The sequence below is a fragment of the Geotrypetes seraphini genome, chromosome 4 (assembly GCF_902459505.1).
Source record: "Geotrypetes seraphini chromosome 4, aGeoSer1.1, whole genome shotgun sequence".
In the NCBI taxonomy this organism is placed as follows: Eukaryota; Metazoa; Chordata; class Amphibia; order Gymnophiona; family Dermophiidae; genus Geotrypetes; species Geotrypetes seraphini.
In genome coordinates this window covers 94,704,830-94,723,338 of record NC_047087.1, presented here as the reverse complement: position 1 = coordinate 94,723,338, position 18,509 = coordinate 94,704,830, and the positions used below count along the sequence as shown (strand labels likewise).

Here is an 18,509-nt window from a genome sequence, read left to right as displayed (position 1 = left end):
TACAAAAGTCTAGTGGCAGTAATAGCTCTGATGCTTATAGGCTTCCTCAGTGTCTGAGCTGTTACTGCTGCTGCTGCTAAAAACCATGCTATGCTTTTGTAAAAAAAAGGGGGGGGGGTTAAAGGGAGAGAGTCAGCATACGTTCAGGGAGGTCTTGTCTCACCAATTTGCTTGACTTTTTGAAAGGTGAACCAGTTCACATAGTGCAGGGGTCTCAAAGTCCCTCTTTGAGGGCTGCAATCCAGTCGGGTTTTCAGGATTTCCCCAATGAATATGCATGAGATCTATGTGCATGCACTGCTTTCAATGCATATTCATTGGGGAAATCTTGAAAACCCGACTGGATTGCGGCCCTCAAGGAGGGACTTTGAGATCCCTGACATAGTGTATCTAGATTTTCAGAAAGCTTTTGACAAAGTTCCTCAGAAGCGCCTAAGAAAATTAGAGTCATGGGATAGGAGGCAATGTTTACTTGTGGATTAGGAATTGGTTATTGGACAGAGGGTAAGGTTAAATGGCCATTTTTCTCAAGGGAGTTGGGTAATGGGAGTGCCGCAGGGATCTGTTCTGACAGGTGCTATTTAACTTATTTTTAAATGATCTGGAAATTGGAAGAAGTGAGGTGATTAAATTTGCAGATGACACTAACTGTTCAAAGTTGTTAAAATGCATGCAGACTGAAAAATTGCAGGCAGACCTTAGGAAAGTGGAAGACTGGGTGTTCAAATGGCAGATGAAATTTAATGTGAACAAATGCAAAATGATGCACATTGGGAAGAATATCTGAAATCAGTTAACAGATGCTAGGGTCCTCCTTCAGGGTCAGCATCCAAGAAAAAGACCTGGGTGTTATTGTAGCCAATACACTGATATTATCCACCCAATGTGCAGCAGTAACCAAAAAAGCAAACAAGATGCTAGGAATTATTAGAAAATGGATGGTAAATAAGATTAAAAATGTTATAATGCCTCTATTGCTCCAGCGTGCAAACTCACCTTGAAGATTTTGTTCAATTCTGTTCACCTTATCTCAAAAAAGATATAGCAGTACTATAGAAAATGTTCAAAGAGCAACCAAGATGATAAAGGGGATGGAATTCTTATTTGAGGAAAGATTAAAAATGTTAAGGCTCTTTAGGTTGGAAAAGAGATGGCTACGGGGTGATATGATTGAAGTCCACAAAATCCTGCTCACTAGCCACAACAGGAAAAGTAAAGAGCTTTTTCCAACTTCTTGCTTTGCACACCATCCAAGTACCTACCCTATCTCAGTCTACATTGCCAGCATGTATTAACAAAGGTGGAAAGAAAAGAACACGAGAACTGGTATGCCTAAAAGTTGAAGTGAAAGAGGTTGAGATAAGAAAAACATCCTTTGAAGAATGAAAAAAGAATCCAAATTAAAAAACTTAAACTAAACTTTAAGTTTGTATACCACATCATCTCCATTTTAAAAATAGAGCTCGACACGGTTTACAGGTAATTCAATAAATGAGGGAAGGACATAATAATAAATTAGAGGTTTTGAAGAGGATAGGTAGCTTTACATTTTGGAGAAAAGCAAGGTTTTCAGATGCTTTTGGAATAATTGGAATGAGTCTAGGTTCTGCAGCGGGGCAGGGAAGTTATTCCAAAGCTCAGTGAATTTTAAGAAAAGGGATTTCCCTAATTTACCTGCATACATGACACCTTTTAACAAGGGGAAAGATAGTTTGAGTATGTGGGCAGATCTGGTAGTGTCAGTCTCGAAGAATTCCAGGATAGTGGGATTAGGGGAGGAAGAATGCCATGTCGGAGCTTGAAAATTAGGCAGGTACATTTAAAAGTGAATCCTAGAAATCACCGGACGCCAGTGACGTTTTGACAGAAGCGGGGAAACATGATTGAATTTGCTTTATGCGAAGATCAACCTATTTGCAGTGTTCTGGATCCGCTGAAGTCTTTGAAGATTTTTCTTGGTTAGAAATAGATGGAATTACAATAGTCCAGTCTGGAAAGAATGATCGATTGTAATACAAAGACAGCAAAATGTTGTTGGCAGAAGCAGGATCTCACTTTCCTCAACATGTGAAGACTAAAAAAAACATTTTTTTTACCAGAGAGTGGAGATGATCATTAAAGGAAAGTGTAGTCAATAATAATGCCCAAAACTTTGCTTGAGAATTCGATCTGCAGTGTGGGATCAGAAGGTAGTGGAATGAGTGTGGGTAACTGATCTAATTTTGGGCCATGACAGAGCGAAGCCAAACTAAGAGACATAAGTAAGGGTAAGTTAGATACAAAGCTAAAAAAGAATATGAAAAGAAACTTACTAAAGAGGCAAAAACTCATAGAAACATCAGAAAGACAAAAACCTGTAAGAGAAGCTATAGAAGAAGCAAAAGGGGTGTTCAGGGAGGATAAAGCCATAGCAGAGAGACTGAATGAATTCTTTTCTTTGGTCTTTATGGAAGAATATGTAAGAGATCTACCTAAATTGAGAATGGTTTTCAAGAAGGGTGATGTAGAGGAATTGAAAAATCTTGGTGATAAGCTAGAGTGATAAACCACCTGGACCACATCCCATGGTACTGAAATTATATGGAGTGTCTGCCCAAGCCAGATTCCTTGTCCAGTACCGGCTGTATGGTACTAAGCTCCAGTAGCCTTTGTACCATTGACTGGACGCTGAGGGCTCGCTCAGGCTGGCTGGCTACAGAATCTACAACAGGGCACAGCTTGATTTCACCTTCTCAAACAACTTCTAGGATCAAACTGTCTATGCCTGAGCCTAGACTGACCAAAAGGCTGACAGCCTACCCCCCCCCTATCTGGGGGAGGCTTAGCACCATTGTGATTTCTTGGAGGTCAGGGAGGGATTAGAGTCAGAAGCTTGCTGTCTCCTGCCCCCGCTGAATCCCTGCCATGACCCCTGTAAGGAGCTCTGTGCCACTTGACCTCCTGCATAAGTATAGAATCTTTGAGAGTCTTGAAAATTCCCACATCCCTACCCCAAGCTGTCCAAGGTCTGCTGTTCAGCAAGGCCTTAGGCAGCAGTCTGTAACTGGCCATCCAGATCCTTGCCAAATAGCATATGCCCTTGAAAGGGAAGCCTGCTTTAGAGGCTGAATCTCCTGCCTGTTGTCTGATCCAGAACATCCACTGGGCAGAGATAGCATAGGCTAACACCTTGCTCATAATGCTGATGATATCAGTGTTCACTAAATAATTCATCCCAGATAGGAACAGTTGGATCTTTGTTGCCCTCAGAGTCTGGGACTAAAGACAGACAGGTATGCTCTTATCTAGGATGAATTATATAGTGGACACTATGTATGATATTATCAGAGTTGTCCTCCGAGGCTGAGATTTGAGACAGATGGGTGTGGCAAGCATGTGCCACAAAGGAAGCCAAAGCTTCAGCTTGCTTCTTGAGGACTACTTCCTCTCTATGGTCCTTAGTATCCTTTAACATCACACCACCTTCACTAGACGGGGTGGCTTCTTTGGTGACCTGCACCACCAGAGAATTCACCGACTGAAAAGCTGTTAGAAATTTGGAGCAAGTCTTAGCCACTCAAAAGGACCATTCTAGACTCCCAATGGTCCATCAATAGTTTAGTGATATCTGGATGAGAGGACAAGAATGTCAAAGCAACTGAGATACTCATAATTGAACACTGCAATGAGGGGGATTGAAGAACGTCCAGCTTCAGTTCTCATCGTGAGGTAGAAAAAATGTGAGTGTGCAGAGGCTTTAAACAGCCAGCGCATCATGGGCCTTCACTTTGGTCCAGGGCCACTACTGTTCTCTTGCAGAGAACCAGACTCTGCCAGTAAACTGCATCTTGGGACAATAAGGACATGGAATTAGACTTTCCATCCTCCCATTCTGTCAAACTGAACCTCCTATACCAGTTCCGTGTTCTCATCTGGTCAGCGGTGCAAATTGAGGATGTTCTCCTGTGCCACTACCTCCATCGCGCTGAACACAGATGCTGAAGGCTCTTGGCACTTTAAATAGACATTCCACATCAGGGGGGGTTCTGAAGAATCCTAGCATGGACACCAGTCCTCCTGGGCTCCACTGCCACTGTGCATGGCTAATGCACCTTCAGAGAGCGCTGGAAAGGGTCTATTCCCTTGGGAACATGCCTCCTCAGCCCTGCAGGACTTGAGATGATGCTAAGCCCCTGGCTCCTGCCCCTTCCCCATACGTTCAACTGCACACAAGACATGGACCCTCTTCGGCTCTTCCCTGCAATTTCTATACTTCAGGAAAGTCCCCATAGGCTGTTTTTGGAGAGATTTTACTGGCAGTGGTCATCTTGGATTTTAAACAATCTTTTTTTTTTTTTTCTCTTCTTCTAAAGCCAGTCTGCCTCAAACCCCTCAATTTTACTTAAAATCAACAAGGATGGATGCCTCAGGACTTCTTACTCAGGTTTGAGGCAGCCTGGGGCTTTAGAAGAAAAAAAAAAATCCAAGATGACCACCGCAAGTAAAATCTCACCAAAAATAGCCTGTGGGAACTTCCCTACAGTATAGAAATTGCAGGGAAAGGGGTTTTTGAGGTGAGAGACCTTGGCTCTGGCTGCAGGAACCTTTAAATATCAGTTTTGGAGATCCTCCATCCAACCAATTTTCCCCATAGGCTATAGTAGCCTTACTAATTAGCATGTGTCTGCCTGCTGCAGCTTAGGAATGTAGTTGGGATAAACAGAAGAAAAATTCTGCCTCACAGACTGAGCCTCAACCACTGGTAAACTTCCGGCTGAAGGGGAGATGACCACACAGCTGGCCCACTATTAATCCTGGCCAAGCTGTGACAGAGCCAAATAGCCTCCACTCAAGATAAATCAGGGATGCAAGCCATCGATACAGGGTATGGACCCTGAACTAAAAAAATTACTAAGTTTCAAGTTTATTAAAATTTCAAGCTTAATTGTCTTAAGTGGTGTACATAATTAAAAAAAACCCTAAAATTATAAAATTAAAAGATAATCATAATGAGAGAAATACAATATTCAATAGAAAAGATATTAAAAGAGAAACAAAAGAGAGAAGGTATTAAAATCCTGTCCGATAAGAGCTTAGAGTGATATTAGCAGTCAAAAGCATCCTTAAACAGAAATGTTTTATAAATTTAATTTAAATTTTGTAAGAGGAATCTTCTCAAAGGTGTAAGGGCATACTATTCCATAGGAATGGAGCAATGATAGCAGCTTGTTAGTCCCAAGGGCTGATTCTGCTAGCAGCAGACTTCCTCAGTGTGAGTCTGCGTCTTCTCCCAGGCAGAGAACCTCCAAACACTTCGAAAAAATATCTGAAAATAATAACAGCACAAAGCACAGCAGAAACACTTCTGAGCAACTTGTAGGTTCAGATACCTAACCCTAACATTCAGGACCACTAGACACATTTGCACTAGAAAACTCAATTATCATTGCTACCTTTCTTTTGCACTATATTGAAATTATTTTTATGTTAATATTGTTATGCACATCTCAATGGCCACGTATTTGGTCTTGGAGGATAAGATGTACATTGTCTGCGTCTATGAGGCAAACATGGTTTTTCCTATTGCATAGAGCACTCTGGACCCCTGTTCGTTTACAAAAATTGGATTGCTCCAAGTCTAATAGATGTTGGCATTGTCATCTTGAGGCTGGAACCCTAGATCATTTATTATTTTATTGTCCTCTTATTAATAATTTTTGGAAATTGATCTGGGGACAAATAAATTGTATGTTAGAGAATCATGTGGCCCTGTCATATGACACAGTTTTGTTTGGGATGTCTATGAGGGCCAAAAGTCAAATCTCCTCGAATAATAAGCTGTTAATGATTTTAACAGGAGTTGCCATCCAACAAATAACATACAATTGGAAAGACTACTGTTTCTGGCGGAGTTCGGTGTGTCATGTGTATGAAATGGAAAAAACATTGGCGATTAAGAGAGGATATTATAAGAAATTTAAAGATGTGTGGGGACCATTAATTGATTACTATAATAAATAATTGAATTTATCCCCATTTAGTATGTATAGGGTGGGAGGGTGGGTTTTATGACATTAGGATGAGTAGTTACAAAAATATTTGGAAAGGGAGGGAGGGGAGGTAATTTATGGTATAAGATGATTGTAAAGTTTCAAGTGAAGAATGTATAGTATGACTTGATTTATTGTACACTTGTTTGTATAATGTAAAAAGGAATAAAGATATATAAAAAAAGAATATATATATTGTTATGCACTTATTGTTTGATTTGAAAATGAATAAAGATTTAAAAAAAAAAAAGAAAGTGCTGTAGATATCTTATTCTGTTGATGGATTCGTACTGCATTTGTATTGTCATTGTTACTCTGTAACTGCATTTTGTTGTGTAAAGTTTCAATGAAAAGATCTAAAACAAATTTTAGGCTTTATTTTTTGTTGTTTCACTTTTTTCAATGTGCATTGCTCATAAGAACTTTAAATTGATTGTACATCTAATTCATAGGTGTATATATACTCATGCTCAAGATAAGCAAAACTGAATAGATGTTTTTTATCACAATTTGTTGACATTTTAGGAGCTTTAGAAACTAAGATCATAAATTACAATTTGTTTCAGATCTGAGGAATATAAATTGGATTCTCAACCTTTTCAAGTAAGTTTGTCCATTTTAGGCACTTTTCAATACTCCTGCCTTTTGTCAAGAAAAGAAAGGCCACCATGAATTTTCAAGCACCCAAGCTTTATTAAAACAATCCAGATGCAGCTTCTTTAACGTTTTCCACCCACACGAGGTGCTTGCATTTTCACAGGCTTAGCAATTTTCTGCTTGGGTGCAGCCTTTGTGGGAGCCTGTAAAGATAAAAAGCATCAGTTTAGAACCTGTTAACATCTAATCTAGGAATTTAGATTAATAGCTCTAAAAATCTACACTGAAAATAGGTTTCCAAGGGAAAGGAAGGAAATATACTAACAGCCAAAACTAACTACACTACTTAACCACTCAGACAACAGATCATACAAGGCATGTGAGAAATAAGATGCACCAAGGACCAGTCAGACTCCAAGTCAAGGACAGGCTCGAGTTAATAGACCCCCCCCCCCACATACACATTGCCACCTGGATCGCTAGAGCAGTGACATCAAAATTCTGCTTACGGAGAGATTCCAACCCCATATAAAAAATTATCATCCCAAGAGACCCTCAGCCACTTAGACGAAAGAGCAGCAGACGGGGACAAAACTGGCACTGAAGGGGACCGAACCAGAGTGGATGTAGAGGGAACCCCCCCGAGGCAGAAGCAGGACCCCCTGCCGCCTGAAGATAAGCCTTGCACAAGGCTAAAACAAAATCAGGAGAAAACCCCCCTGGCAGACCAATGGGACTCACTGCCAAAGCGGTGGACCCAGCAAAAACCTGTCCGTCTCTCAATACAGGGGAAAGGTCACCTGAGGCTGCAGACAAAAATAGAGGCGCTTCCTGCCAAACTTGGAGCAAAGTCCGCCAAGTAAAATGCCCCCTTGGCCTATAGCGACTGAGAAGTCTGAACCACCCCAGCTGCTAAAGCAGCAAGTCAGCAGCTTCAGCGGTAAGGGAAAGCAGTTACTTACCGTAACAGGTGTTATCCAGGGACAGCAGGCATATATTCTCACATGTGGGTGACGTCATCTACGGAGCCCCGATGCGGACAGCATTTCAAACAAACTTTATTCAAGATTCAAGCTTACTGTGCTGCACCACGCATGCGTGCCTCCTGCTCCACTAGAGGGCGCATCCCCTCCTCGTGGTCTCCAGTTCACAAAACCAGCAAAGAAGCCAACCTCGGGGAGGCGGGCGGGTTGTGAGAATATATGCCTGCTGTCCCTGGATAACACTTGTTACGGTAAGTAACTGTGCTTTATCCCAGGACATGCAGGCATGATATTCTCACATGTGGGTGACCTCCAAGCTAACTGCAAGGGGATGGAGGGAAGTTGGCAATTTAAGAAAACAGATTACGTAATACCGATTGGCCAAAACGGCCATCGCTCCTGGATAATGTATGAACCGAAGACCACGTGGCAGCCTTGCAGATTTCCTCAATAGGCGTGGGCCTGAGGAAAGCGACCAAAGCTGCCATCGCTCGGACTTTATGCCCCGTTACTCGACCATGCAGCGCGAGACCAGCCTGAGCGTAGCAAAAGGAAATACAAGCAGCTAACCAGTTGGACAAGGTGCGCTTGGAAACTGGGCGTCCCAACTGGTTAGGGTCAAAGGACAAAAACAATTGAGGAACCGTTCGATGAGACTGCGTGCGTTGGAGGTAAAAAGCCAACGCTCTCTTACAGTCAAGAGTATGGAGCGTCACCTCTCCAGGATGAGAGTGGGGCTTGGGAAAAAAACACTGGCAAAACAATGGACTGATTGAGATGAAAATCAGACACCAAGTTAGGCAAAAACTTAGGATGAATGCAGAGAACCACCTTGTCATGATGGAATACAGTGAAAGGCGGGTCCGCCACCAGAGCATGCAGCTCACTAACCCGCCGAGCGGAAGTGAGGGCAAGCAGGAAAATCACCTTCCAAGGGAGAAACTTAAGATGACATTTATCCAGAGGCTCAAACGGAGGTTTCATAAGTTGAGCCAGGACTACATTAAGATCCCAAACCACCGGGGGAGGTTTGAGAGGAGGATGAACATTCAAAAGACCCCTCATGAAACGAGAAACCAAGGGATGGAGTGAAAGAGCCTTCCCATCCAGGTGCTGATGGAAGGCAGCGATCGCACTAAGATGTACACGAATGGAATTTGTCTTCAGGCCAGAATGAGATAAATGAAGCAAATACTCCAGAACCAAAGACACAGGGACCGACACCGGGTCCTGGCGGTGAGAGGAACACCAGGACGAAAATCTAGTCCACTTCTGAGAATAGCAGAGTCTAGTCGAGACTTTCCGAGAAGACTTCAATACCTCCCTGACCGACTGAGATACAGGGAGAGAGGTCAGGGAGAGAGAAACCAAGCAGTTAGATGAAGAAACTGCAGATTGGGATGTAACAGTGAACCCCAACTCTGAGACAGCAGAGAGGGAAACACAGGCAGAAGCAGAGGTTCCCGGACACTGAGTTGAAGTAGTAGGGAAAACCAAGGCTGGCGAGGCCACCGAGGAGCAATCAGGATCAGAGTGGCCCGCACCGATTTTAGATGGAACAGCGTCCGCAGGATCAGAGGGAAAGGCGGAAACGCGTACAGGAACCTTCCCTCCCAATCCAGGAGGAAGGCGTCGGCCTCGAGACGATCCGGGGAGTACATCCGGGAGCAAAAGAGAGGCAGTTTGTGATTGAGGGGGGAGGCGAACAGATCTATCTGAGGTGTCCCCCACCTGTCGAACACTTGTCGCAAGACCAGAGAATGCAGGGACCACTCATACGGCTGGAGGCGACTGAGCCTGTCCGCCAGACAATTTTTCTCTCCTTGTATGTAGACCGCTCGAAGGAAGATGTTGTGGGACACCGCCCACTCCCAGAGACGGAGAACTTCCTGACAGAGGGACCAGGACCCTGTCCCACCTTGTTTGTTGACATAATACATCGCCACCTGGTTGTCCGTACGGACGAGAACCACCTGGTCGTGAAGTAGATGATGAAAGGCCACAGCGGCGAGATAGATGGCCCGAAGCTCCAGCACGTTGATGTGACAGCGACGATCCTCTGCTGACCACATCCCCTGAGTGTGTAGACCAGGGGTGTCCAATGTCGGTCCTCGAGGGCCGCAATCCAGTCGGGTTTTCAGGATTTCCCCAATGAATATGCATCGAAAGCAGTGCATGCACATAGATCTCATGCATATTCATTGGGGAAATCCTGAAAATCCGACTGGACTGCGGCCCTCGAGGACCGACATTGGACACCCCTGGTGTAGACCATCCAGATGAGCCCCCCAAGCGTACTCCGACGAGTCCGTGGTGAGGACCTTGTGGTGTGGAGGGGCGAGAAAGAGTAAACCATTGGAAAGATTTGAAGAGTCGGCCCACCAAAGGAACAATTCTTGCAAGGAAGGAGTCACTGTCACGGGACGGTTGATCGGGTCTCGATCTTGACGCCATTGAGAGGCCAAGGTCCATTGCGGAATCCGCAGATGGAGGCGGGCGAAGGGAGTGACATGGACGATAAGAGGCCATATGGCCCAAAAGTGTCATCATTTGTCGTGCTGGGACCGAGTCCCGCATCGAGATTTGTCGGCTCAGATTTACCAATGCTTCCAGACACAGAGGGGGAAGGAAGGCACGGAGACGGACCGTGTCCAGCACGGCCCCGATGAATTGTAAGGACTGAGAGGGGCACAGTTGGGATTTCGGGAAGTTTACCTCGAATCCCAGACCCTGAAGGTAAATAATAGTCTGTCGGGTCGCTGAGATAACCCCCTCCCTGGACGGGGCCTTGATTAGCCAGTCGTCCAGGTAGGGGAATACCTGGAGACCCTGGGAACGCAAGGCAGCTGCGACCACCACGAGACACTTTGTGAATACCCGAGGAGACGAGGCCAGTCCAAAGGGGAGGACCCGATATTGTAGATGCAGGTCTCCCACCTGAAAGCGCAGGAATCTGCAATAAGCGGGATGCACCGGAACATGTGTGTAGGCCTCCTTCAGATCGAGGGAGCAGAGCCAATCGCCCTCGTCGAGCAGATGGTAAAGAATCGGAAGGGAAAGCATTCGAAACTTTTCCCGTACCAGAAACTTGTTGAGGCGTCTCAGGTCCAGAATCGGGCGCATATCTCCCGTCTTCTTCGGTACCAGGAAGTAACGGGAGTAAAACCCTTGCCCCCGTTGGCAGGGGGTACCACTTCCACCGCCCGCAGGCAAAGGAGGTCTCGAGCCTCTGAGAGAAGGAGGGGCAACTGTGCCCGATTGGGGGGACAAGCGCTCGGAGGGCTGTCAGGAGGGATCTCCCGAAAGTTGAGAGAGTACCCGGATGAGATCACGCCAAGGACCCAAGCGTCTGACGTGATGGACTCCCAACGAGGGTAAAAGGCTCGCAGGCGTCCCCCGATGGGAAGAAGGCCTGACGGAGGCGCGGAGAGGGCCAGCCCCCATCCGCGCATCTCGTCAAAAGGACGGAGACGGCTTGGCAGGGGCAGTCAGCTGGGATTTCGACAATGCCCTAGAATGAGCCTGCTGACGCCTAGGTGGAGGCCTAGAAAAAGCCGGGGTGGACTTTTGTGGGTAGCAGCGAGGCATGCCCCGTAGGGGACGAGAGGCGGCCGGCTTGGGCTTCGGACGCACGAGGGAGGCAAAGGACCGCTCATGCTCCGACAAGCGTTTCGTGGCTACTTCAATAGTGTCGTCAAAGAGTTCCTTACCGACACAGGGAAGGTTAGCCAACCGGTCCTGGAGGTTGGGGTCCATGTCGACCAGGCGTAGCCACGCCAGCCGGCGCATGGCCACAGCAAAGGCAGCGACCCTCGAGGAAAGCTCAAAACCGTCATAAGCTGCATGAAACAGGTGGAGACGGAGGTTGGAAAAATCCTCCAGGAGGAGGCCAAAAGCCCCTTGGCGAGAAACTGGCAAATCCATCGTGAAGGCGCTCAACAGCCCAAGCAGATGTTTAAGATAAGATGAAAAAGTGAAAGTGTAGTTCAGCACTCTAGAGGCCATCATAGAGTTCTGATACAGACGGCGGCCGAATTTGTCTAGGGTCCTGCCCTCGCGACCCAGAGGGACCGCAGCGGAGACCTGGGAGTGGTGAGCCTTTTTCAATGAAGATTCCACCAACAGCGATTGGTGAGAGAGCTGTGGCTGCTCAAACCCCGGACAGGGTACCGTACGGTACTTCGACTCCATTTTAGATGGGACAGCCGTCACCATGTAAGGAGTCTCGAGATTCCTAATAAAGGTTTGCCGGAGCACAGGGTTCACCGGCAGCCTGAGGGACTCTCGGGGCGGAGAGGGCATATCCAGCTCCGCCAGGTACTCCTTGGAATACCTCGAGTCCAATAGTAGGTCCAAGTCAAGGGTGCGTCCCATGTCCTGGACGAACCTCGTAAAAGAAGGGCGGGACGTTCCCGTAGCCCCTTGTGGGGACGGGGAACGAGACCTGCGTCTTGCCGAAAAGGAAGGAGAGGCTTCCCTCGAGTAGCGAGGCTCACGCTCAGACCCTCTATCCGAGACCGGGGAAATGCTATGAAAGCGCTCCAAGGTCGAGGACCTGCGCCGCCTCGAGGAACCCCTCGGGGACGCCGCCGGGGTAAGAGGCACTGACCGACGGCGGGCCGGAGACCTCTCCTTGAACTCCTTCGGCGAAAGCCTGGAGCCTCGGACCGGGTCCCCGGACCGAGGGGGAGTCAACAAGAGCCGAGGGTTGGTGAGCGATAACTCCGCCACCTTCAGCCACCCTCCGGAGCGAGGTGTCGGGGAGCGACCCCGCAGTGGAGGTGAGCTCCAGGGTTTCTTCGAACTCCGGCGGCCCGAGGTCTCGACATGCTTCGAGCAACGTTTCGCCCCGCGGGGGAAGAACGGCTCGAAGACCTCAGCGAGGAATCCGAGGAGGACGAGAGGCGTCGAGATCGGCGCATCTTGCCCCGAGGTACTTCGACGCGAGGCTCAGGCTGGTCCGGCGGACGCGAGGTCGAGGTCGGGGCTGGATTAAGGTGAGCGAGGGCCACGGACAGCTCCGACGATATCGCCCGGAGCATATCTTCAAAAACCGGCACGGACAGCATCGAAGGCATGTCCGAGGCCGTAGTGCACTCCACCGGGGGCGACCTCGTGTCAGAGTATTCCCGTGTGGTGGAGGCACGGCCCGAAGATTTGGAGGACTTCGCCGGGACCGAAGGCAAGGAGGTCCCACCATGCCCGGCCGGCGTCCCCGAGGCTGGCTTCTTCACTGGTGCGGAACCTGAGGAAGGAGAGGGGACTTACCCGGAGCCAAGGACTTCAGGGAACCCGAGGTTTTCGGGGTCGAGTCTCGAGGCGGGGCCGAGGTCGAGGGTTGGTCGACTGCAAAAAGGTCCGCCATTCTGGCCTTACGCCGACGGAGCGCCCGGTTTTGGAAAGTGGCACACCGGGGACAGGACTCGGTGGGATGATCAGCACCCAAACACCTGATGCACCAACGATGCGGGTCGGTAAGCGAAAGCAGACGCTCGCACCGGGTGCACTTTTTAAACCTGGACAAAGGCCGGGACATATGATGAAAAATAGGCCGCGGACAAGGAGGCCACGCGGCCGCGACAACCCGGGAGCCCCCAGGTGGCCAAAAACGAACCGCGACTTCGCGATTCGGTAGCAGGAACAAAATGTAAAATAATAAACAGGCGCACAGCGACTTCCAACGAATTTAAAATAAGAAATTGCGGTGCAAGAAGGCACATGGGGCAGAGCCAAAAAAATACAGGACTTCTTGGCTCCGTGGAAAAAAACGAACTGGAGACCACGAGGAGGGGATGCGCCCTCTAGTTGAGCAGGAGGCACGCATGCGTGGTGCAGCACAGCAAGCTTGAATCTTCAATCAAGTTTGCTTGAAATGCTGTCCACATTGGGGCTCCGTAGATGACGTCACCCACATGTAAGAATATCATGCCTGCTTATCCTGGGATAAACCTTATTTCCCCAACAGTCGGCTGCTGAGGAAATCCCTGCGTGGGGAGCGAGGGAAGCCTGGGCAAGGCATTCGCAAAGCCAACAAAGATTTCCCTTTGCGGCAGCCGGCACACCGCGAGCAGAGGCCGGCCGCATTGCCCTCACGTGTGGAGCACAATGAGCACTTTTTCCCTTTAAAAGTGCTCATTGTGCAAAATGCAAACTAGCTAATGAAAGAGTGCCGGGTAAGAATAAAAATCAATTACAGTCAATTGAAGGCTTCCATTCAGTCTGGCACTGCCTCAAGAATTTTTTTTCCCCCTGTAAGAACAGACTCCGCTGGCTATAGGTGGCGAGGCGGTGGAGGAAATGGGAGGGAGGGACTCAACTCATGACCTGTCGAGTCTGACACCCCTGAGGTTGGCAGACCCCCAAAAGGGTCTCCCCCAAGCTCAGTCTGACACCAGACAGGGACAAGAAGGCAACTAAACAACTTCTAACAGGCCTACACTAACCCAGGGAAGACTGCAACAGCTTACCACACCTGCTTGGAGACTGAGAACAGACTGAATATATTAGGGGGAAGCACATCTACTTGTATTACAGCTAAAAGGTTTTGTCTTAGTCTCTACTAGAGAGTTGCGCGGGGACAGAAATCCCACCTGTCCCCGCAAGGAATCCCTCCGTCCCCACCCATCCCCGCGAGGAATCCCCTCCGTCCCCACAAACTTCAGAAATAGTTATTTCATTTAATTATGCTACTGAATTGAAGGCTCTGGTAGAGACCTATTCACAAATAAGCAAAGAGTCTTTAATTTGGAAATATTAATTGGGAAGAATACATACTTTGTAAACAGGTCTCTACCAGAGCCTCTAATGTAAATATAAAATATAAATACTCAGCTGATGAGAATCCCCAAGCTGTCAGCTGAGGACTTCCTTTGCAGTTGGCCAGGGGTCCCTTTTGCCAAGCTTGGCAGGCAGCAGTAGCGTCCCTGAGTCACAGATGCTGGCACTTCAGTGGCTCATGGATGCTGCCAGTGACTGCTGTGCTTGGTGGAGGGGAGTTCTGGCCGTCTCTAGAGGAGGTCTTCTGCTGGCAGTGCTTGGGGATCCCCACCAGTCACAGCAGAAATAAAACCAGAAATGCATTTCCTTTTCTTTTGAACACAATACAAAGACATCTGCTATATACATTTCCCAAAGCTAACATATTTTAGTCAATAAATTCCGTTTTTTACCTTTGTTGTCTGGAGACTTATTTTTCCATAAAGTTGGCCCCAGTTTCTTTTTTCCGCTTTCCCATCTTCTGTAAATTCTTCTGTTGCAATCTATTGGTTCCTCCTACCATGGTCCAGCATTTATCCCTTTCTCATCTTTCGAGCCTGCCCACCAGCCCCATGCCCAACATTTCTCCTTCTATCACCCCTCTCCAGCACCATGCCACATCTCTCCCTCCATTCCCTTCACCACTAAGTCCAACATTCCTCCTTCTTGCATGCATTTCAATCTGTCCCACTGTTCCCTTTCCACCACAATATTTCTCCCTCTCATCTGTACCTCACTCCCTCCCTGACCAAAAATTCTCCATTCTTCCATTTCCGTGTACACAACCATCTCTTTCCCTCCCTTCCTCTCTCCCAAGTCCATGCCTTCTGTGTCAAAAAACACATTCCCTCCCCCACCTCAGCATCTTCCCCTCCCAAGTTCATGCCTTGTGTCCAAAAATGTATTCCCTCCCCCACCTCAACATCTTTCCCTCCCAAGTTCATGCCTTGTGTCCAAAAATGCATTTCCTCCCCCACCTCAGCATCTCTTTCCCTCCCTTCCTCCATCCTCTTTCCCAAGTTCATGCCTTGTGTCCAAAAACACACTCCCTCCCCTACCTCAGCATCTCTTTCCCTCCCTTCCTCCATCCTCTTTCCCAAGTTCATGCCTTGTGTCCAAAAACACACTCCCTCCCTCCTTTTGTGTTCAGAATTTGCCTCCCAGCCCTCATCTGCAAGCAAATTACCAGCAACTTTCTCAGCCAAATGGAGCTCGAGCCATGAAGCTCATCTTCTATTTCCTGCCTGCACTGCCCCAGCACACATAGCCGACCGGAAGTCTTCCCCGATGACAGCACTGATGTCGGAGGGAGGGAGGGCTCTCTGAGCCAGGGTGTCCAGCCCTGCGCGTCCCAATTCAGCTCCAACTGTATAAGTGATTTGCCTTCACGTTCTTGGCTGAGGACACGAGATCCATTTCCGGTCTTCTCCAGCACTGCACAAAGAGGCTAAACACTGCGACAAGGACCGCTCCTCTGGATCCACAGTTTGCCTGGACGTTCTCTACTCCTGCCATATGGACTGCTGAGAGCACATGTAAGTGAGCTTCCATATAATTCACCAACATAGGCACAGTGGGGTGCTTCTGGTGCCTCCTTCTCTGTTCATATAAGCTACAACGGTGGCATTGTCAGAGAATACTCTGACTGCCTTTCCTATTAGCAAAGTCTACAATGCTTTCAATGCCAAACAAATGGCTCTTAGTTCCAGGCAATGTATAAACCACTTGCCCTGGAGCAGGTGACCACTGCAGTGAGCCTCCCAGCCGCTCAAGCTGGCGTTGGTTGTGAGTGTCATCCATGAGATGATTCTAAGGGTCATGCTCTTCGACAAGGCACCCCCCTTACACCAACTTAAGGTGATACTTTGACTCCCATGATCAGGGGAGTTGCATCTGTAAAGAATGCCACCGAGGGGACCATCTGGAAAGAAAAGAATCCTGGAGTGGATGTGTATGCGCTCTTGTCCAGGGAATGACTTCAAGGGTGGCCACCTTTGAGGTAATGCCAGCCGTGGGCATTAGTAACCCTAAGATCTCTGATCTTTTACCAGGGCTTCTGCTTGCTTAGCTCAGGAAGGAAGACGTGGCCTCACGCTGTGTCAAAGTGGACTCCCAGATACTCCAAGCACTGAGTCGGCTGTAGTTGACTCTTCCTAAAGTTGACTACCTGGAAGGGATCCACTGTATGATCACCTTCCTGCCTTGAAGGGGGCTCTGATTAGCCAATTGTCCAGGTATGGGTGAACGTATATGCCCAAACTGTGAAGGTGAGCCACTATCGCAACCATCATCTTGATAAAAGGTAAGCCGGGCCAAGGTAAGCCATCTCCTTGTGGAAGCGTGGAACTCTCAGTGCAGTATTTATGGACTTCAGATCCAAGATAGACTTCCAGTCTTTCATGGGCACTATGAAGTATATGGAGTATCTGCCGGAGCCCGATTCTTTTTCAGAAACTGGTTCAATGGAATGAAGTCTAAGAGTTGTACTGTTGGCTCAGACCCTGGCCTCTTTTTCCGGCCATCCGGTGTGGGAGTCAAGGAAGAGATCTGGAGGAAGACAATAAACTTGATTTTGTGACCCTCTCGAATAATGTTCAAGACCCAGTGGACTGATGAAATCTGTTCCCATGCCCTCCAGAAAGCAGACAGTCTTCCACCAACACAAGGTGGCATGGTAGTTGTGGCTTTTTGGTAGCTGTGCCACCGTAAGACCCCTAAGATTGCTGGCATCTGTAGTTGCCAAATCTGACTGGACCCTTGGAAGGGTATCTGGGAAGAAGAACGAAAAGGGCCCCTGCTATCCCTAATGGAACATCAAATTCTGCTACCTGGAAGAGATTGGGATGGTACTCACTACGCAGGCCGTAAGATCGTCTAAAAATTTGCCAAAAAGCATCTGCCCCTTAAAGTGTTATCTGTTTAGAGTAGCCTTGGAGGCTGAATCGCCCACCAACTGCCTAAATGCAGAGCATCCAGTGGGCAGAAATGGCCAATACCTTGCTCATGACTCTGATGATGTCAAAGAGCATATGCAACATACTCCTTTCATAATCAAATGGGGACATACATCCTCCTGCTCCGCAGGATAGCGCTGCAATCTGGTATGAGAGGTCCATGCCACAAAGAAGGCAGTCACTGCCGCTTTGATACCCAAAGCTAGTGCTTCAAACTGTCTTAAGGACCACATCCACCTTGTGAGCCTGTACATCATTCAGCATCACCCCTCCCTCACTAAGACGGAAAGTGCACTTAGTCACAAGATACCACAGAATCCACCTTCGGCTGCAAACAGCCTACCTTTAGGAAGCCTTCTGGGAATTCCCATTGGTCATTAACGAGGTGATGTCTGGATGTACTGGAAAGGTAGTATGTGTGTTTTTACCACTCATAACGGAAAACTGGGATGTAGAGAGCTATTAAGGGTCTAACTTCAACTCATAGGGTCCAAAATAACATGCGAAACAGTTGTGGACATGAAAAGACAGTACACTGAGGGATTGTCACCCTAACTGATAGCAGCCACAGCCGCCTGACCTCCAGCCCCAGATAGTGACCGTAAATCATTCAAAGTTGCAGCTAATCCTTGAGATAATAAAGGCATGAAAGGGACTTCCATTCCTCCCTCTACAAATGGACACTGATGCTTGGAGCCGGATTATTCGGAGGCGGGGATGCCTGATTAGGATGAACTCTCCCTGTTCCGATGCTGGCATGCTCGCAGGCACTGCAGTGCTCCCCAGGCTGTTATAGGGGAAAACACCCTCCAGGGATTTGAGACAAAGTTAGACAAGTTCCTGCTGAACCAGAACGTACACAGGTAAGGCTAGTCTCAGTTATTTATTTATTTAATTTTCTATACCATTCTCCCATGGGAGCTCAGAACGGTTTACATGCATTTATTCAGGTACTCGAGCAGTTAGGGCACTGCTGGGCACAATGGACCACTGGTCTGACCCAGCAGTGGTAATGGTCTTTGACCCAAGGGCTGCTGCGTGAGCGGACTGCTGGGCACGATGGACCACTGGTCTGACTCAGCAGTGGCAATTCTTATGTTCTTATCAAATAGGTTCTCCTCTCCACAAGAGTCTGAAAAACTCTCAACAGGCGGCCCTAAGGAACCCTGCTGGACCCGAATGGGGTTGTT

The 18,509-nt window shown here is 47.9% G+C and overlaps 1 protein-coding gene across 1 annotated transcript in view; it reads right to left on the bottom strand.

Annotated features, from left to right (window-relative positions):
- Window positions 1–6,386: 6,386 nt before the first annotated feature.
- The window catches only part of RPL24 (ribosomal protein L24), a 45,105-nt gene continuing 32,982 nt past the window's right edge, over window positions 6,387–18,509 (bottom strand). Inside the window, exon 6 of the mRNA XM_033940934.1 lies at window positions 6,387–6,829. Coding sequence (XP_033796825.1) covers window positions 6,749–6,829 — 81 coding nt within the window. The 3' untranslated portion in view covers window positions 6,387–6,748. The remainder of the gene's footprint in view (window positions 6,830–18,509) is intronic.